The sequence below is a fragment of the Nycticebus coucang genome, chromosome 8, assembly GCF_027406575.1.
Source record: "Nycticebus coucang isolate mNycCou1 chromosome 8, mNycCou1.pri, whole genome shotgun sequence".
Classification (NCBI taxonomy): domain Eukaryota; kingdom Metazoa; phylum Chordata; class Mammalia; order Primates; family Lorisidae; genus Nycticebus; species Nycticebus coucang.
Genome location: NC_069787.1, coordinates 122,135,614 through 122,157,825, shown reverse-complemented (window position 1 = coordinate 122,157,825; position 22,212 = coordinate 122,135,614). Strand labels below are relative to the sequence as shown.

Below are 22,212 nucleotides of genomic sequence, written 5' to 3'. Positions count from 1 at the left end.
TAGTTACTCATGATCAACTGTGGTCCAAAAATTTAAATGGAAAATTCTAGAAATAAGTCTGGCATTATGCAATCCATAAGCTTTAAATTGATCATCATTCTGAGTAGCATGATGAAATCTTGCATCACCCTGTTCCACTGCACCTGTGACATGAATTATCCCTTTGTCCCTTTGTCTCTTGTACCCCTCATTACTACAAAGGAAGTAACATCGTGTCTAAATAGGGCCCAGGACTATCCGTGGTTTCAGGCATCCACAGGGGATTTTGGTGTATCTAAAGATAAGGGAGGATGACTGTATGAAGTTTCAGTTGCTTTTTCTGTGTTCCACTTGGCTCTTGTCTTCATGTTCTTAGGGTGGCTGGGGTGATACTGTTTGTTTTCCCCATGCATTTTGTGCATATCAGAATGCTATTCTTTTGCACATTGCCCACTGCAGTGCGTTGCGTGGGCCACTAAGAGACACGTCTAAGTCCTACCCTTGGTGTGGACTCCGGAAGGGGAACGTGGCAGTATTAGAAAAAGAGGCTCCACAGAGAAATGGAAGGATCTTGAGATAACAATACTTGACTAACCAGGTGAGTCCTAAATTCAGCGGCAGGTGTCCTTGTAAGAGGCAATGCCAGTAGAAGGGGAGGCCAGGGGAGGCCAGGGGAGGACAGACAGAGATAGAAGTTGTGCTGCCACCAGCCGCAGAGCACCTCCAGATCCGTGAGGAAATAAATTTCTGTTTTTTTGTGTTTTTGTTCTCTTTTGTTTTGGTTTTGAGATAGAGTCTTACTCTATCACCCTGGGTAGAGTGCTGTGGCATCATCACAGCTCATAGCAACCTCAAACTCTTGGGTTCAAGCAATTCTCCTGCCTCAGCCTCCTGAATAACTGAGACTATAGGTGCCCGCCACAACACCCAGCTAGTTTTTTCTATTTTTAGTAGAGACAGACTCCTGAGCACAGCAATCCATCCACCTCAGCCTCAAACTCTTGGGCTTAGAGTGCTAGGATTATAGGCATGAGCCACTGTGCCTGGCCGATTTCTGTTGTTTTAAGCTACAGCAGTCATGGGAGACAGACACACTTGTCTTTCATGGCTCTGCTCAGGTGTTCTGTGCTCCTGGAAGTCTTCTGAATTCCCAAGGCTGACACAGTGGCCCTCCTCTGTGTGCACACGACACCTATGTGCCCTACCGTGTCGCTCTCCTTATTCTTGGTTGTGCAATTATCTGTTGAGATGTCAGCCTTCTCTGGGACTCTGAGGGTTCTGTGACAGTGGTGGTGTTCCTCTCACCTGGCATGCAGCAGCTCATCCATGTTGTTTTCATGCAAAATGACTTTTGCTCTCCAACTTTTGTTCATCTTTTTTTTTTTTTATTGTTAAATCATAGCTGTGTACATTAGTGCAATCAAGGGGTACAATGTGCTGGTTTCATATACAATCTGAAATATTCTCATCAAACTGTTCAACGCAGCCTTCATGGCATTTTCTCAGTTATTGTATGTAGACATTTGTATTTGCATTTAGTAGGTTTCGCCTGTACCCATTCTAAGATGCACCTTAGGTGTGGCCCCACCCATTACCCTCCCTCCAGCCTCCCCTCCCCCCTCCCTTCCCCTTCCTTGTCCCTTTCCTCACAGTCTTGTGCTATGGTTGGGTTATAGCCCACACTGGCCTAGGTCCCTAGTGACTGCAGGGGACCAGCATGTCTGCCTTTGCATCTGCAGACATCCTTCCTCTTTGACCACACACCACCTCATTAATACTGTTTCTAAAGTACTGCTCAGGCACTTGCCTCCCCAGAGACTTGCAGCAGCTCCACACCTCTTATTGTCAAGCCCTTCTATTCCCCCAGGTTCTCTGTTTGCTGCTACTCTCCTCCACTGCTCTAGGAAAGCTCATCTGTTCGTAGAACAGGCTTTACTCATCTAAATTTTTTGCTAGAAATGTGAATGAGAGGAACGCTATTCTCTCCATCAGTGGTAAGTAAGTACTGTGAGTGTCCCAGTCAGCTCCCACCTCTTCCTTAAGGCCTCCGTCACTGAGGCAGGAATGGCATATTCTTTTCGCAGAGCCCCTGTTGCACTGGGTACCGTGCTTTTATAGATCTATAGAGAACGAGGTAAGATATTTGGAACCCGCTTTTACCAGTTTAATGGAGTGTTCCCTTCTGATGTCAAAGGCCGACTCTCCATCTTTGGAACTCCTTCCAGACCCTAGGGTCTCCAGTGAAGTGAAGTACCTCCTTACAAATATTAATGTGTATGATAGTGACATAGGGAAATTCCATAACTATGTGCTTATAAATTTTTTTTTTCAGTTTTTGGCTGGGGCTGGGTTTGAACCTGCCGCCTCCAGCATATGGGGCTGGCACCCTATTCCGTTGAGCCACAGGCGCCACCCTGTAATTTTTTTATTTTTAGTTTTAATTTTTTGAAGCAGAGTCTCAAGCTGTGACCCTGGGTAGAGTGCCGTGACGTCCTAGCTTCCAGCAACCTCAAACTCTTGGGCTCAAGTGATTTTCTTGCCTCAGCCTCCCAAGTAGCTGGGACTACAGGCACCTGCCACAATGCCCAATTATTATTATTTTTTTTTTTTAGGGATGGGATCTCGCTCTTGCTCAGGCTGGTATTGAACTTGTGAGTTCAGGCAATCCACACACCTCAGCCTCCCAGAGAGTACTGGGGTTACAGGCATGAGCCACTGAACCCTGCTTGTGGATTTTAATAAAAATTTCCCTTAGGGCATTTGTAGTGCTTTGTATAGGACTTTCTGAAAATGAAATTTATTATCAGAAAGCTACTTATTTTGTAGGGTTCAAATGACCTCTAAGAAATACATTTGCTAATAGAAAAACAGCCTTCAGACTGTGCAATTGTTTTCATGGAGGAGTATTCCTTTCCTCACCTTTGGGTAGATTGGTCTTTGGCAAGTGGTTGAAGAACACAGAGGTACTAGGCAGAAGGAGCGGTGGGAATAGTCAAAGAGCAGAAGGGCAGTGAATGGATACTGGGTCTGTTGGCTTCAGGTAGAACAAAGTAGCCAAAAAGCTGTGCTAAGCAAGACTTCACAGAAACCCATGTCCTTTAATCACCGCGGTTGAATGAGTCATTATCTGGACAAGGATGTACCTCTGTTATCCAAAGACCATGAAATTAGTTATGATCTTAAAGTAATTATGATGCCAAAACATGATCCAGGTAAGTATTGAATTCCCTCTAATTATATAGTGGAGTTGCAGATATGAAAGACATTTTATAAATGCAATTAATGTAACCTAATTCTTTGTACCCTCCGTGAATCCAAAACAATTTAAAAAAAAAAGAAAGAAATTTTATCTCAGAATAATCCCCAACTTTGGAAATTTTGATAGCCCTTTTTTCTCTTCAGTGTAGAAAGCAGTTTTTTTAATTGAATAATTTTGCTCAAACTCACCTATGGAGGTTTAGAACATGTGGTCTCCAGAAACTTGCCCTGGCCTTTCATCTGTTGAAAGCATGAAGTCCCATCCTGAGAAGGGCTTTGGCGTCCTGATTTTGAATCTTGCCTGAATTACTTGCTAGCTCGGTAACCTTGAGCAACTATTAATAACTTAATTTCTCTAAGCATCATATTCTCTATCACTGAAATGGAAATCATAATAAGACTTTATAAGGTCCTTGAGAGCTGATGAAGGCACGTGAAGAGTAGCTGGCAGAGAGAGAGTTCATAATAAATAGTCATCATTATTTGAAAAAAAAAATAAAATAAATAGTCATCATTTATAGGACCGATCGAGAGGACCAAAATGGCACAATGAGCTTAATTTCTTACAGGTAATGAAGATAATGACATTACAGAAGCAACTGTAGCTTGGTCAAAGGGTGTGTTCTAATTACTCCTTTGTTTCTTAAGGGAAATAATTTGTATTACTTAATTCTTCACAGAACAACGGGACCACTGAACATCAGGTAGAATCTTTCATAAGGAAGAAACTGGAGTCACTGTTAAGAGAATCTCAAATTCGAGATAAAGAAGATCCTGATAGTTTCACCGTGAGGGCCCTACTGAAGGCGACGCATGAAGGGTTAAATGCGCACCTGAAACAGGTATATGGTTCTCTTTATGTTTGTCTGTTGGAAAAGAAAGCACCACATACTTTGTCTCTAATCATTTGTCATTTGTGAAATGCTTCTCCAGTTTCTTCTGTCTCTATCCTCACATGGCTGGAGAAATGAAAATCTCCTATTGCAAAATGATATGGTGGATGGGTGGGAGTGCGGGTGGAAATAATGACTCAACTACTGTTTTCCTGGGACCTCTGGGATAAGGCCTAGTGTCTGCAGACTCATCTTCCCAATGCTCATATGAGGGAAGAAATGTCAGCCCGCCATGTCCTCTCCCTCCTACCCTCCTTGTCCAGGCGGCCTCTGCGCACCTCCTGGGTCTGTTGCTCCTCTCCATGGCTGTGTTCTCTTCCAGACCAAGCCACCTCCTGGGTCTGGTGCTCCTCTTCATGACTGTGTCCTCATCTAGACTAAGCTCAACTCTCACCTAGACATCTCTCATCCCCCTTCAGTCTCATCTCCACTCTGCAATCAGTACAATTTTTAAAAGATGCATATCTAATCATGTCACTCTCTGTTTACAATTCTTCAGTGACTCAATTATGCTTGGAATAAATTGCCAACTCTTTAACCAAACTTTCCAGGACCTGCATCATTGCATTCTTCAGTCTTAGATTTCCCATTTGTTTCCCTGTCCCATGCCTTCCATGGTGTCTCACCAGGCACCAGGTCCTTGAGTGGCTCCAATCCCCACCTTCCATTTCTTTTTTTTTTTTTTTGGCTTTTTAGCTGGGGCTGGGTTTGAACCCGCCACCTCCGGCATGTGGGACCTGCGCCCTACTCCTTGAGCCACAGGCGCCGCCCCCACATTCCATTTCCTCTGCTGGCAACAACCCATTCTGCTATCTTTTCTAGCTAACTGCTACCTGGTCTTTTACATTCTAGATTTCATGGGAGTCCTGAATGAGTCCTGCCTTCACCCCCAGATTAGGTTAGCAATCCCCTTTATGTTGTCTGTAGTAGCCTGTTATATCTTCTCCATTCATAAAGTTTTTAAAAATATGTTGCAATTATTTGTTCAATGTCTGTTTTCCAACTAGACTATAGATTCCATGAAGGCAGAACCATGTCTGTCTTGAAAGCTATTGTTTTCCTGGTTTGTATAATGACTGGGACTTAGTAAGAGCTCTATAAATAGTTTTGGTTGAACCAATGAATGAATGAATGAATGAATGGTTTGGGCACTGGCTGAGATTTCTAACTCTGCTTCTTAATGAAAATATCATAAACAGGCAGGGAAGTGGGATAGTGGGTTGAGTGATGTTCCCGTTGTTGGGCAGTGAGGACATGTAGTCTGGTCTAGGGGAGAAGCACATGGCTGCTGGCTCAGCTAATGACAGATTTTCCTGCCACTACCACGTGTCTTTCAGGGATCCACATTCCTTAGAGGGAAAGAACACATGGGGGTGACCACCCTTGGATCCAAGTAACCACTTAGCATTGATTAGCCTTCCAGATCCTATAAAAAGTCTAGGATTATGGGCTGTTTGTCAGGTTTATTTTGTTTCCAAACATAGAAAACCTAATTCAAAATTGAATAAATGATGGAGAAAGATGTTGAATTTGGTAAGTGGCAAGCTCATTTACAGGGTGGCCTTCAGGGGCATACTGGTGTCCTCAGAGCCCTATCTTTTTGCTCTCCTGTGCTGTTAGTATCATCCCATGTCTAGTTCTTCTTTCTCCAGGGGTTGCAGGGTGTCTGTCAACTGGCCCTTGAGCCATGTTTCTTGGTTCATATCCAGGGAGAGGGAGACAGCCTATCTACCCCACCCAGCAAGCCAGAGATCGTGCTTAGCTCTGATTGGACAGCTTAGCTCATGTGCCTGACCCTAAGCTAATCACTGTGGCCTTTGGTAACTGTTCTTCCGAAAGCAATAGCTGGTCCAGGACACAGAATTGCTAATGCCCATGATAATTTACCCTGGAACTGGTGCTAAGGTCAGCTTTCCAGCTGCATGCTAGAAGAACAGAGGGAGTCTAGGGAGGCGACTGAAGGGCGATTGCACCATTACTGCCCTTACAGTGGGGTGTCCACCCCATGGCCTGTGGGTCACACGCGGCCCAGGATGGCTGTGAATGTGGCTCAACACAAAATCATGAACTTAATTAAAACATTGAAGATTTTTGTGTGTGTGTGATTTTTGATGGAACTCATTTGAGTGATTCTCCAGAGTGAACCTGGTAGACGATAATGTCATATTGAATGTCGTGTAAAATGACCGTACGTCAGCCATTGCTATTTGTACACATGCACGGCTTCGGTTTTACGGCAGTGTGTGGCTTCCAGTGTGTTATCTTACAAGTGCAGACGGTCAGACTGACACCATCAGACTTTACATGTGCTTGTGGTGACTCGGCAAGGCAGTGATTATCAATAATTCAACCTACCATTTGCAACATTGGGCATTTAATGTTACTTAGACGTCAGGCAAATGTTCTCCTTTGATTATTAAGGGTCTTGCACACCTCAACAGCACCTCGCACATCACCCACCACATTCTACAATTGGCCCCCCACTTCCCCCTGCATTGGCAGCTGAGATTTGGAAGGTCCAAACCTTGCTTTCTGTTTCCTGTCAATTAATTTTTATGATAAAAATAAATACAATCCCTTATCTATTATTATTTTTTAATCACTACGTGGTTTCTACAATATCTCAAAAGAAAACAGAACCCCCAGAAAGAAAAATTATGAAGGAACATTATTCAGTGAAAAGTAGACAGATAAACACTCTTCTGTTGAGGCAATTAGTAAGCCACTCTGCTTAATTTGTAGGGAATTTGTGCAAATTTTCAAAGACTATAATTTGAAAAGGTATTATATGCAAAAACATGCTGCCAAGTTTGATGCCTATGAAGGATTGTGCCATAAGGACAAAATAGTAGAACTCAAAAAAAGTTTGTCTTCTCAACAAAATGTTTTTTACAACTTTGATGGGTTCCATTGTAAAAGCTAGTTATGTGGCAAAAAAAAAAGAATCAAGACCATTTACTGTTTATTAATTTAAACAATGTATGGAAAGCACGGCAGATATAATTTGCTCTGAAAAAAAGGGGAATGTTTCTAAAATCAGTTTGTCTCACCAGACTATAGCCAAGTGAATTGAAGAAACAGTGGCTCATGCCTTCTGTAATCCTAGCATCTCTCTGGGAGGCTGAGGCAGGAGGATCCTTTAAGCTTAGGAGTTCAAGATCAGCCTGAGCAAAGTGAGCCCCTATCTCTACTAAAAAAAATAAAATTAGCCAGGCATCCTAGAGGCACCTGTATTCCCAGCTGCTTGGGAAGCTGAGACAGGAGGACTACTTGAATCCAGGAGTTTGAGGTTGCTGAGAACTACCTGATGCCATGGCATTCTAGCCTGGGCAGCAGAGTGAGACTGTGTCTCAAAAAAAAAAAAAAAAGTTTGGAGTGTAAAACTGCTAATTTTTTTTTGAGACATAGTCTCACTGTGTCACCCTGGTAGAGTGCTGTGGCATCGCAGCTCACAGCAACCTCAAACCCTTGGACTTAAGTGATTCTCTTGCCTCAGCCTCCCAAGTAGCTGGGACTACAGGTGCCGCCACAACGCCTGGCTATTTTTTGGTTGCAGTTGTCATTGTTTAGCAGGCCCTGGCCAGGTTCGAACCCACCAGCCTCGGTACATGTGGCCGGTGCCCTAACCACTGTGCTGTGGGTGGCGCCTAAAACTGCTAATTTTAAATTTCATGCTTTGGCAATGGATGATAGCACTGATGCTACAAATATAGCTCAACTTGTCATTTTTATTAGACATACTGATGATAAATATAGTGTCACTGAAGAAATGCCTTCTTTAGTGCCATTAAAAGACAAGAGATTTGTCTCATTAAAAGACAAGCAACAATCTCTCATTAAAATCAAGAGATTTATACAAAGCAATAAATATATGTTAAAGCGATTTTCTTGGTTCATTATCAACATATCTGGTATAGTTACTGATGCTGCCCAAGTGATGGTAGGTAAAAGAGAGGGACTTTTAAAATTAAGAGAAGATAATGCAATTGCCACCCAAAATTCATGTTTGATGAAGTCTACAGAATAGTCCATCAAGAAAATGTATGCACAAAAACTTTAAAAATGGACAACATTGTGCAAATCATCATCAAGACTGAATTTGTAAGATCCAAGGGATTGAATTGTTGCCAATTCCAGGAATTCCTTAAAAGTATTGATGCTGACTACGGCAATATCATTTGCTTTTTGGAATTAAGATGCCAAATTTTGAAAAGATTTTGTGATTTGCGACATGTTATCAAGTCATTTATGGTATCAAAAACCAAATTTGTACCAGAACTTGGTGATGGAAACTGGCTTATAGATTTAGCATTTTTAGCAGATTTAAACACTCATTTAAATGAGTTAAACAGGCATCTTCAAGGTGAAAACCAACCTATCAAATGCAATATTTCAAACCAAAATAGCATTTCAAATAAAACTGAAGTTATGGCAAACTCAAACTAAGGCAAGCAATTTTATGCATTTTTGACATGTTGGCTACACACACAGTCCTGTGAACAGCAAACAATCAGCAGCCTTGCTTTTCAATTTGATATAAGAATTTGCAAGTAGATTTCAAGATTTATGAGAAAATAATCAATATTATGGTGCATTTACAACTTCACTTTCAGATGACATAGATATGTTAGTTGCCAATTTTCAAATGGAATGCACCGAGCTGCACTCTGACATTCATCTTAAAGAAAAATTTGATTGTGTCTCTTTACTGAACTTTCATAGGTCTTATCTTCCCACAGACAAGTATCCCTTACTTCCCAATCATACTTTATTCACGTCATTGCTTTTTGGCAGCACCTACATTTGCCAACAACTAAAGAATGAGGCACATTAAGAGATAAATTAGAATCCAAATATCGATGAACACCTTGAGAAATCACTGAAAAGTGCAACTACTTCTATCGAACCAGATATTGATACATTAGTTTCTAAACATCCCACTTGCTTTATATTGCCTACCTTTCTTACACTTTTATAATAAAAATATCAAAAAGGATGTTTTAGTACACATTTATGCACATTTTTTCTATTAGTGATTACAAACTTGGGAACTGCTTGACGATTTTTAAAAAACTGTCTGAACGGGCTGCATAATTAGGATTATCGTGTGAGCGCATTTTTGATTATCTGGACTTTTTTTTTCTCACCAGCTTCCATTAGTGTTTCTGTAGGGCCCAAGACAACAATTCTTTTTCTGATGTGGGCCAGAGAAGGCAACAGGTTGGACACCCCTGCCTTACAGTTTATCATACATAATTTCAGACTTTCTTTAAAACTTTCATAAACAGTAATACTCTTCTCACCCTCCTCCCCTCTGGTCACTTATTTTCCACCACACGTGTGCGTGTAAGATCGCAGTCAGCCCGGCTTGCTTCAGCTTCTCATCCTCAGCAAACTCTCACTGGCTAGTCTGGGCCAGTCGCTTCCCCTTAGGCATTTTGAGAAGTCTTTGCCTCCGCCTAGATCTTTCCAATTAGAAAGGTGGTCCCATGTCATAGATGTTTCAGAAGAAACACATTAAACCCATCTTTTTTGCTATTCAGTGAAAAGGTCCTAAGACAATTTCCCCATTGGGTAAAATGGTAAGGGAAGTTTACATTTCAGAGATGTAGCAGAGCGAAATTTATTCTCTTTTTTCTTACTTTTTACTTTCCCTTAAATCTGGGTGACTGAAAGAAGGCATTAGATGAGTATAAAATAAATGGAGCCCGGGACTTTCAGAAACTGGGCCGGAGAGTGTTAAGGTTTTTCACATTGCTGCATTTTTAGAATATGGTTTTGGTTCAGTGGGCAAGTAGAGGCGAGTTACTGCTGAGGCAAGTCTGTCTGTGCCAGATACGTGTGTATGGTCAGATCCAAAGCAGAGAGCGTGCCGAGCGTGGCTCAGGGCTGCATGTCTCTCCAGCTTCTGCTTCCCTGGATTGTCAGTCAGCTGCGCAGGACGCTGTTTTACTTATGCTTTTTCCTGGAGAGCCTGAAGAAAAATAATAAAATTGTCCTTTGCGCTGGAAGAACTCAGTAGCTACAGGAACGCGTTCTTAAGAGTTTGTAAATCTGCTACTTCTTTACCTTGAACTGCTGGGGGGTGGCATAACCATAAGGAGACCTCAGCCCCGTGTCTCAGCTCTCAGCTGCCCTGCCCCCTCCAGTCTCTCATTCACACTACTACCACGGTGACAGATTGTGACAGCTCAGTTTTCAACCATCCAAGGGCTCCGTGTAGTTTGAAAGGTTAAGCTCAGATTCAGAGATTACAGCCCGTGAGATTCTCCCTTCGTGTTCCGGACCTGGGGTGACTGACTACCCAGTGCCTGTAGCTGTTAGTACACTCAGAGACACTGTCTTCGTTTCCTGGAAAGTGCTGTGCTCTTACCATTTGGTCTTTGTGGTTGCTGGTTTTTGTTTGTCTGTTTCTTTTGTTTTCTGGCCACAGCACACTCCCTCTTCCCCATTTCACACAGAAAACCTCTCCTCGCCTTCCAGTTTCACCTCCTGCATTGAGTCTCCTTGCTGTGCTCCTTAATCCTCCTCCATGTCTGGGTAGCTGGCCTCCCTGTGCCAACCAGCAGCGCCCTGAGTGTTCCCCACTGTAGTTGTATGATGGTATGTTTTGATGTCTCTGCCATTAGATTGCAAGCCCAGTAAGGACAGAGTAGGCATTTTGCTTGTTTTCTGTTGCCCAAGTTCTAGGACAATGTCTTACCCATGAATTTAATGAAAGGTGTGGTGCTAGTGCTCGTGGAGAGGTCAAAGATGGGGGTAGATGGTTGTATATATCTATGTCCTACATAAAGAAGAGGCCATGGGATGGAAGAAGCTGGGTGGGGGGCAGGGAGAGGAAGCCAGAGAATTCTGTTTAATCAACAATTGGCTTTGTACCTTGGACATACTGTGTAACTTCATTATAATTTAGCTTTTCTGTACAATTGAGATTTTAATTATAGTTATCTCTAGGGGTGGTTTCAAATGTTAAGTGAAAATCTATGTAATGCACTTAGCATTATCCTTAGGGCATATTAGACACCTACTAAGTACAGTAAAACGGCCCCATTTTATTCTTAAGATGTTCCTGTCTTAGACAATAAATAACATGGTCTCCCTACCAGTAGTTGGGGTGTTATAAGTAGAAAAGGACTCACAGGTGAATGGGTCCATTTCCCAGATTAAAAACAAACAAACAAACAAAAAACCTGAGACCAAGGGAAGGGGCTTGCCGAAGGATACACAGCTACCTGGGGGCAGAACTGGGTTTTCTACCTTAGCAGTGTTATTTCTAAGACCACATCTAGCTACCTTCTTAATTCCAGAGTTTATGACAATTACTGATCGGCTTTAATAGATCTTCAAAGGCAATGAGTGTGCCTGTTGGTTCCCTGTTGCCTGGTACGTGAACTAGTCAGCAGCCAGCACCACCCTGTAAAGCCCTCACTGCTGCTCTCTGGTGTTCTTAAACTGCTTCTCCAACCACTTATTGGATTCCTCCTATGCTCTCCCCACCTCTAATTGCTTTTTTAATTAGTGTCTATGGCCGTCTGCTGGTTTTATGTGGTTTTGTTCCCCTCATTCATCCCGTTTATCTCTGTTTCTTCTCTGTTTTGCGGGAGTCCCGGGCAGGTGGAGTCTGCTGGTCTGTCCTTATACCATCTTATCAGCAATGAACCACCTACCATATTTTTTTTGGATAATAATTGAGTAAGAGTTCAAGCCCTCTTGGTAGGTGGCTTTTCTGTCCCCTAATGAGACCTGGGCTCCAGCAGGGAGGGCTGGCCTAGGATCTCTCTCTGAGAAAATTAACCCACGTGAGGAAAAATTTAGAGCTTACAATACCTCTTTCCAGTGATCACCACAGAGGGAATTATTTCAACGAACAGATAAACTTTGCTGTGGCTTACTTTAAGCAAATGAACAGAGGTAATCTTATTACCTCGTAGATATGCTTGGATTTTATTTGTTTTTGATGTTTTTAAATCCCAATAACATCAGTCAATGTGATCAATTCTTTATTTAACAGAATTGCCTCTTAATGACTTTTGGTCATTTTCCAAAATGAAATCTCTGCTTAACTGAAAATGGTTTATCCCCACTGAGGATTTTCAAAAGAACACCTCCTGCGCCATGTACCATGAGGGCTGGCACAGCTGGGCATTGCTGAGAGCCCTTGACTCTAGCTCTGTGAAGGTGTGGGCAGCTGCTGTGTCCTGGTCGGCGCCTAGGCCTCTCCATGCCAGTGTGCCCTCTCTGGAGGCAAACCCAGCCGGCTTTGTGGTAGTGGGATGGGGAGAGGAAGGGAATGAGCAGGGCCTGCCTGCATCCCACCCAGAGCCAAACAGAAGAGAGAGGAAAGTCGCCCTGCCTTTCCTAAGAAAGCTAAGAAAAACAACAATGGCCAAGTTTTGGAAGAAGCCCAAGTGCCCATCAACCCATAAATGGATTGATAAATTATGGTATATGTATACCATGGAATACTATGCAGCATTAAAAAAATGGAGACTTTACTTCTTTTATGTTTACATGGATGGAGCTGGAAAATATTCTTCTTAGTAAAGTATCTCAGGAATGGAAAAAAAATATCCAATGTACTCAGTACTACTATGAAACCAATTTATAATCACTCACACTTTCACATGAAAGATGCATCACAACTATAACCCAGGATGAAGGAGGGAAGGGGAGGGGGAGGGAGGTGGGTTCATAGAGGGAGGGTTAATAGGGGGACCACACCTATGGAGCATATTGCAAGTACAAGTTGGATCTATCAGGTGTAGAACACAAAAGTCTTAACACTGTAATTGGGTAAATAAGGTGAAGGCTATGTTAATTAGTAGGATGTAAGCACTCCAATTTGTACAAATAATCAACACATTGAATCCCATAATGGCATAAATGTAAGCATGATCTATGCACAAATGACTTAATAAAAAAAAAGAAAGCTAAGAAAAAAACAAAAGCCAAGATAAAAGTTACATTATGCCTTTATTTACTCAGAATCCAGATGTGAAGGAAAGTGGGAAGAAATCACATGGGCGATCCCTCATGACCAACTTTGGAAAACATAAGGTATGAATTAAGAATAATAAATATGCATAATTTAATTAATGTAATGATTTTGGAAGGTAACAGGAGAATATCATCATGACTTAGCAATAACTGAAGATGTCTTAAACAGGACCCCAGTAAAGGAGAAAACTGATATGTAAACTTCTTTAAAATTTAAGAACTTCTATTCATCAAAAGTATCAAAAATCAAGTTGCATACTATGAAAGCATATTTTAAATATACATATCCAATAATAAATATATACAACCAATCTGTATTTAATACTTTAAATATATATAATAAGTATATATTATATGTTCTATCCTGGATATATAAATGGCTCCTATAAGTCAATAGAAAGGCAACCTAATTTTTTAAAAAATGGGCAAAAAGGACTTAAACAGGCACTTTACCAAGATATCGAAAGGTATCCAAATGGCTAATCAAGAAAAGTGGCTCACCCTTATTGGTTAACTGAGAAATACAAATTAAAATGATCAAGACATTCCATGTACATCCAATACACACCAAAAAGACAGCAATAAGCAAGTGTTAGTGAGGATGTTGAACAACTTGAACTCTCTCATAAACTTCTTATAGGTCTGTATGTTTGTGTAGCTGTCGCTTCACAGCTTAACAGTTCCATTGTTAGGGGATGTGTCAAAAGACAGAAGCAACAATATTTACAGTGGCATTATTAGTAAAAGTACAATACAAATAGGAAAACAGTAAAACAGTTTAAATATCCATCAACAATAGAATGAATAAAAATTGTAGGATAGTCACAGAACTTAGCCATGAATGTGAAAAAATTATAACTATGCAGTGATATCATCTTTATAAACATGATGTTGAACAAAATAAGCCAGACCCAAGAAAGCATATACCATTTATATGTAGTTTGATGTCATCTATAGGAAGTTCAAAACCAGACAAAAGATACTTTAGAGTAGAAGTCAGAATAGTCATTATTTTTGGAGAGGAAGTCGTAACTGAATGGGAGGAAGAGAAGGCCTTTGGTGGGAGGCAAGTAATATTTCATTGCCTCACTTGGGTGGTTTCACTTTGTGAAAAGTCATCGTTGATGTACTTTTTAAAATGTGTGTTACATTTCAATAAAAAAGGTAAAAAATGTTACAGGAGAAATCAGTTATTAGATGATGAACTTTACATTATGTGTGAATGTGTGATGTTTCTGTAAAGCCGTTTCTATTTTAAGGAAAACTGTTGGAATTAACAGTTTGATTGGCGCCCTGCCTGTCAATGAGATAATTTATTAATAGGCTGGGCAAATTAGTTGTTATAACAAAAAAGAAAACAACTAAAATGTTCACCTATAGAGACTGCTTAAGTATACTATGACTCAGCTGCATAACGGACAAGAAAATCACTCTGAAGAGCTCGGCGTGCAAAACATTAAATGCAAAAAGTAAGATAAAAAGTGGATTATATGCTATGATGACTACTATGTGTCAGAACTGTATGTGCAGAAACTATATCATTTCTTTAAATGCTATCTGTCATTGATGATTCATTTCTTATTTCCACTTATTGTATTTTATAATAAAAATGAATTTTAAAGGGATAAATTTATTGTATAACTCATATGTGGAATTAGAGTATATTTCATTTCTATATTACAACTTGTCATTAAAATGAAAATTATTTTTTGAAGAAAATGTTTTAAGGAAGTATTTTATCTACTATAAAATTCAAATTTATGATGCCTCAAGGCATAGGAATAATAGCTATCCATGAGACTATTTGTAGATTATTTTAATAAATATTGACAGTATTTTGAATTGAAAGTTAATGTTCTATAGCTTATAGAATGACTTTCTATGCAATTTCATTTAATCATCATAACAACAGTACTTTGAAATAGATGTTATCACCATACCCTTTTTAAAAACACACTAGGAAGTTAGAGAGGTTAACCAACTTACCAGCATGGTGAAAGGGTGAGCTGGAATGTGAACTCATTGGAAGGAAGGACTCCCCCACTATGTGTCCTGAGGTTCTCAGGCATAAATAATATCCTATGAGGGGAAGGGTCAAAATTGCAGCTTAGGAGGTTTTAAACCAAACTGGCACCTCACTGTTAGTGCAGTCAAGAGTCGAGTGTGTTTATGCCAACAGTGTAGCTTTCTTTTTTGTTGTTGTTGAGTATGAGAAAATTTGGAAGGAGACTTGGTCCCATGGTAATACGGGGATAGAATCCCTTTCCCTTTCTAAGCCATTTTCCCAGATGTCCAAAATATTCTAAGGGTCTCATTTTTCCTTTCACAAACTGTATTATTGTTGGCAAGATTTTCTGCAACTATTTGCGTGGTCTTTGCCCATCTTTTTTTTTAGAGACAGAGTCTCACTTTGTTGCCCTCAGTAGAGTGCCAGGGCATCACAGCTAACAGCAACCTCCAGCTGTTGGGTTAGGTGATTCTCTTGCCTCAGCCTCCCAAGTAGCTGGGACCACAGGTGTCCGCCACAACGCCCAGCTATTTTTTTTGTTGCAGTTTGGCTGGGGTTGGGTTCAAACCCACCACCCTTGGTATATGGGGCTGGCGCCCTACTCACTGAGCCACAGGCCCCGCCCACTCTCCCCATCATTTGTATAGACTATGTGATGCCTAAACATTGAGGGTTATCTCTGAATTGGTGGGAAAGAAACCACATCATCCTAAAAAGGTTTTGTGTCAAACAGTTAATCTTTCTGGAAGATATCAGTTTAGTTCTGGAGGTTTTTCAGCCTGTGCCCAGTGGGTAGCAATTTTTATTCTGCTGCTAAAAACGAAAATGGGTCAAAATCTTCAAATGGCCGTTTGATTTAGATGGTCATTTGAGTATGTACTGATAAAAGGCAAAAATGGTAGTTATTCCTTTTTCTTTTTTTTTCTGAGACAGAGTCTTGCTCTGTAGTCCAGGTGTGATCATAGCTCACTGTACTCTCCACCTCCTGGGTTCAAGCAATCCTTCTGCCTCAGCCTTCAAGTAGCTGGAACTACAGGTGCCCATCGCTGCACCTGACTAATTTTTTTTATTTTTTATAGAGGTGAGTTCTTACTAAGGCTGATTTTGAACTCCTGGGGGCTCAAGCTTTCCTCCTGCCTCAGCTTCCCAAAGTGCTAGGATTATAGTTGTGAGCTTCCACACCCAGTCAGTTATTCTTTAGTTTTTTTAAGCTACTACATGTCTTTAAAAAATAAAAATCTACCTTTTATAATCCATTAATCAACAGTGACCTTACTTTACAAAAAGGCATTTCCCCCCCATATACTCATTAAGTAGATACTGTGACTTTGACCTTACCCCTTGTAGACTTCTTCAAATTCATGACTAATAAATTCTTTCTAATACCTTAGTTTTATGTGGCATGGAAGTCAGTTTCTGAGCATGAAACCCTCAGTTTTGCATTAATATTTTAATATAATTATGGGCTTGGACACCTGAAGGTCTGATAACTAAGTTTGCAAACTTGCCACTGTGGCCTTACATTGACATCACTGTACAAACAACTTGGTAAGGTTTCATAACCTTGGTATATCAGTCTCTCTTAGCCGTGTTCACATTGATGTGTGCTGGTGTTTTGCTAAGAGGTGTTCATAATTGTTGTTTTGTGTTTTTGTGTCCTTGCGAGAGAGAATGTCAGAGCTTGAATCAGAGTAACCAACAAACATTCATCAATTTCTTGTTAAACTTGGCAAGAGTGGAAGTGAAATCTTTGACATTTAGTCCAAGTTTATGAGAACAATGCTGTGAAGAAAACAGCAGTGTATGAATAGATTGAACATTTTTCTGAGGGGAGAGAAAAATGTCGCTGATGAAGAGGGGTCAGGGTGGCAGTAAAAAGCAGAACCAATGAAAACATGGCAAAAATTCATTGAATTGCCCATCAAAATCATCTGCTGACTGTGAGGAGAGCGGACTAAAGAAACATTGATAGAGAAATAGGAAAATCTTGGCTAACTACTCATGCTCTGGCATCATGGCAATGCACCAGCTCACATGGCACTGTCTGTGAGGGAGTCTTTAGCCAGAAAACAAATAACTGTATTGGATCACTCTCCCTACTCACCCGATATGGCTCCCAATGACTTTTTTCTGTACCTGAAGTTAAAGGAAATATTGAAAGAAAGACATTTTGATGACATTCAGGACATCAAGGGTAATACAATGACAACTCTGATGGCCATTCCACAAAAAGAGTTCCAAAATTGTTCTAAAGGGTGATCTAGGCACTGGTGTCAGTGCACAGCTTCCCAGGGGGAGTACTTAGAAGGTGACAGTAGTGATATTCACCAATCACGTATGTACCACTTTTTGGAGGATGAGTTCTTGAATTCAGACCCTGTACTTGTTATAAATGGTAAAGCAAGCTGGTCATCCCCCCCCCCCCCCCAGTTATTGTACTTATACGTATGTGTGTTTTTAAAGCCCTATCCATTCTCTATATGTTATAGATGTACCTCCTACAGGGAGTTTGTTAAGTTTACTATGATTTTTCTGGCAGAAAACTACAAAATCACGGTCTAAATCTTATAGTACTGACGATGAGGAGGATACACAGCAGAATCCTGGCAAAGAGGGTGGCCAGCTGTACAGGTAAGAAAGCATCTCAGTTTCTTACACAGACTCCTGGGGTCCCTCCACCTCTGTCAGCTTGGTTGTTTTATTTGTACCTGTCCAGAGGATTGGGTCACAAGATATAGTCCTCAGTGCCATGTGGGACATTTGAAGAATTGGATGTGAGATGATTATCTAGGGAGCTTAGCACTGTGGCTGGCACATAACGAGCTCCTCTGCAATGCTGGCTGTAGCAGTTGTCAAGTAAAAGGCGTCCTCAGAGAAGAGGGAGGGGGCCACACAAACCAGTCCCAAGGACTATCGCAGGGGACTAAAGGAGAAGATAGGTACTGAGCATATGTCCGGGATATGAAATCAGGCAGACCTCAAATTCTTTCTCCTCTAATCACCAACTTGAACTCGGGACAAGTCAGCTCCTCATGAACATCTATCCCTTAGGGTCATTGTAAGGATTAAAGGAATTAAACCAATTTGCTCCATAAGCCCTGGCCCAATTAAATAAGTGCCCCCAAAATATAAGCTACTGTTTTCTTTATTATTACCAGTAGTTTCTGTGATGAGTAACCCACCATATTTTCTAAAATTATGTCCTATTATATTGATAGGACTTTTTGGCCATTTATTGATACCATAAGTCTTACAGAAAAATGTAAATTATATTACTGATAGGTATGGATGCATACACATGCACCTTTGCCTTATTGAAAGATGAAATAGGAAACATAGAGGCCCTGTAGAATTAATCTTTAATGTTCAATTAAACTTTATATTTGCGCTCTAACAGAATGTATATACATAAAATAGTAACTAATTAATAAAGGCAGAGGAGGTGTGTGTGGTCCCTACCCTTAGGGAACAGAAAATTGAATAGACCACAGTAAAGAGTAAAGGAGAAGGAGGACCACATTTTGGGAGATCCCTGCTGTAAGGGTTCTCAAATATAAGTTTGAGAAAGGCTTAACTGTGAAACATATGGCCAGGGAAAGGACAATGTTTGGGGAAAGCCTTGATAATGTGTACAGATGGGCTATTACAGCTACGGGCATCTCATGAAGTTCTGTTCCATGCCACTCTTGTGTTAATTATAGATTTGCCAATAATAGCTACCAGGGCCTATGTGTCTATCATGGTGCCCTTTTGGGACTTCAGTATCTTAATCCATCTCCAGGATGAGAACTAAAAAGAAATAACTCTATGCTGAATTTCTCTGTATCGTGGAGCGTCTTATAGTTTTACTTCTCATTTTTAGGTATAGCTTCACATTGGTATATAATCATTAGCCTTCACACAACCAGATTTTCACCAGTAGCTATAGAATTTCCTAAAAAAGAGAAACGTGTCCTTTTTTTTCCATTGATTTTTATACCTACGTTCCTGTCTACATTCTTGCGAATCTTGGCGAAACGAACTATTGGAGCATTTTGTACTCATTTTTTTAATTGCCTGTATATAAGCACCGTTAGGGCAGGGCTATTTGTATGATTTTTTCACTATTTTATCTCCAATAGGTGCTCAATAAATCTTTGTTGAGTAAATAAATCACTATAGTGTAATTCCAGAACATCACCCCCGCACTCCCCCCGCACCCCCAAAGAAAAGCTCTTTATTCAGGAGCAATTACTCCAACTTACTCAGTCCCTGGCAACCACTAACTTACTTTTTGTCTGTATAGTTTTGCCTTTCCTGCACATTGTGTATAAATAGAATCATATACTATTTGGACTTTTTGTGTGGCTTTTTTAACTTGGTATAATGTTTCCAAGATGCATTCCTGTTGTCCTGTTTATCAGTACTTCTTTACTTTTTATTCTAAATAATAGCCTCTTCTATGGAGATGCTTCATTTTATTTATTCATTCCTGAGTTCAGGAACCTTTGGATTGTTTTCCCTGTTTGACTCTTTTTTTTTTTTTGTAGAGACAGAGTCTCACTGTACCACCCTCTGGTAGAGTGCCGTGGTATCACATGGTTCAGGAACCTTTGGGTTGTTTTCCCTGTTTGACTCTTTTTTTTTTGTAGAGACAGAGTCTCACTGTACCACCCTCGGGTAGAGTGCCGTGGCGTCACACGGCTCACAGCAACCTCTAACTCTTGGGCTTACGCGATTCTCTTGCCTCAGCCTCCCGAGTAGCTGGGACTACAGGCGCCCACCACAACGCCCGGCTATTTTTTTGTTGCAGTTTGGCCGGGGCCGGGTTTGAACCCGCCACCCTCAGCATATGGGGCTGGCGCCCTACTCACTGAGCCACAGGCGCTGCCCACCTGTTTGACTCTTATGAGTGAACATTCACGTACAAGTTTTTGTGTGGACATGTGTTTTTATTTCTCTTGAGTATGTATCTAGAAGTGGAATTCTTGGCTAATAGGGTCACTGTTTAACTTTTTGAGCAATTGCCAGAACAATTTTCCAAAGTGGTTGTATCAGTTTATATTCCTCAGCAAGATACGAGTGTCCCAATTTTTCCTTATCCTTGTCAAACTTGTTATTGTCTGCCTTTAGTGGCATTCCATTGTAGTCTGATTTGCATTTCTCTAATGACTAATGAGGTTTACACCTTTTCATGTGCTTATCGGCCATTTGTGTATCTTCTTTGCATTTTTGATAGTTGGATGTTCCCTCAGAAGTTGAGTGTGCACATGAATGTAGGGTAAAAGTCTGTGGAGGACGTCACTGGGGTAGAGTAGTGGTACAATTTGTACATTTGTAGGAGATACGGAGAGTGCTTTGTCAGAGAGGGAGAACTTAAAAAAATCTAAGAGGAGAAGGCACTAAAGTGATGCATATTTTTTAAGGAAGTTAAAGAATATAGGAAAAGTATGAGAAGAAAATAAAAATCAATCGTAATTACATCTCTAACAATAATCCCTATAGAAATTTGGCATGTTTGTCCTTAGGTATATAATTCTTGTGACCTAGAAGGCGGTGTTTCTATGTCATTTTTGCCCAGTTTCTCCTCTCTGCAGAGGTTCCCTGGTGAACTCTGGTGTTGTTCCCAAGCTAGGTGACAGTGGGATTCAAGCTCTGCACAACAGAGCTTGCAAATGCATGAGAAGAGGCTGTGAATTCTGGCAGAGCCGTGAACAAAACCACAGTACAACAGTCCCCCCTTACTCATGAGGAATACATTTCAAGACCCCCCGTGGATGCCCGATAGCATGGACAGTACTAAACCCTACACGGACAATGTTCTTTCTTTCCTTATTAAGTTGGGACCTTTCACCTCTTTACTGAAGGGAAGCACTTACTTTATGGTTTCTCTTTGGCTTATACCTATTATCAACATCACTGCTTTTTCACTTTATGGCCATTATTAAGGAAGATAAGGTTTACTTGAACATAAGCACTGTAACACTGTGAATCTGATACCCAGACGGCTATCAAGTGACTGATGGGTTGAGCATACACATGAACGTGCCAGAAAAAGGGATGATTCATGACCTGATGGGACAGAGCAGCATGGCCCAAGATTTCGTCACCCTACTCAGAGTGATGCACAATTTAAAACTTATGCATTGCTTATTTCTGAAATTTCCCACTTGATATTTTTGGACCATGGATAACTTAAACCCTAGAAAGTAAAATTGAGGATCAAGGGGCAGGAGGTGGTCTACTCCAGCAGGCTTTTGTGGTGGAAAGAGTGCTGAATGGGAATCACACAGGTTCTAATCCCGGCTCCCTCGATCATCTTAAATAGGGAAGGTGGAGTAACGAAAAGCTCAGACCTCCCTCAGCTCCAACACATCATGATTCCTGGGTGTGTCCTTCACAGGTTGGGGCGCCGAAGGAAAACCATGAAGCTCTGCCGAGAACTTTCGGATCTGGTTGTGTACACAAACTCTGTGGCCGCCCAGGACATTGTGGATGATGGTAAGGGTGGGGAGTTTTTTTTTCTTTAGCTCTGGATAAACATTCTTTACCTTTCTTTTGTCAAAGGTTAATCTTTTGTTAATCTGAGTATCACCACACATTTCTGGGACTGTGTAGAAATCAATTTAGGCATATTATATAATGTTGAGCTCACAAGGAGGGCTCTACTGATTACTGAGGTCACCTGATTGAGTAGGTCAGAGAAATTTCCCACAGGGGAAGAGGGCTCTATTATTATAAAAAGACAAGTGCACCAGAGCAGGGTCTTTCTCCAGTGCTTGAACTGTGGAGACTTGCTCTGGCTTGAGGACCAGCTTTCAGATGACCACCCCAAATATGAATGAACAAAAGACAAAGAAATCAATCAGCTAAAATCACAGCATGAAACGCCCTCTATTTTCTTATTGGAAGTTATGACTAAATCCAGATTGAAATTTTTTTAACAAAAAGAGCAGAAATCTCAGTGGCATTGACTTTTTCACTGTTTTCACCCATCAGTTGCCACGTTGAGCTGAGAAATCCTAGTTGCAGCTATTCTTACCCTTGACTTTGCTGCTAGTTGCTCTTTTTCCCTTTATCTTCTGTTCTGTTTGGTTA

At 40.9% G+C, this 22,212-nt stretch overlaps 1 protein-coding gene across 1 annotated transcript in view; it reads left to right on the top strand.

Annotated features, from left to right (window-relative positions):
- Nucleotides 1–22,212, top strand: part of PLCH1 (phospholipase C eta 1) — a 261,607-nt gene that overhangs the window by 218,825 nt on the left and 20,570 nt on the right. Inside the window, exons 12-15 of the mRNA XM_053600541.1 lie at nt 3,918–4,079; nt 13,116–13,187; nt 17,675–17,766; nt 21,518–21,615. Coding sequence (XP_053456516.1) covers nt 3,918–4,079; nt 13,116–13,187; nt 17,675–17,766; nt 21,518–21,615 — 424 coding nt within the window. The remainder of the gene's footprint in view (nt 1–3,917; nt 4,080–13,115; nt 13,188–17,674; nt 17,767–21,517; nt 21,616–22,212) is intronic.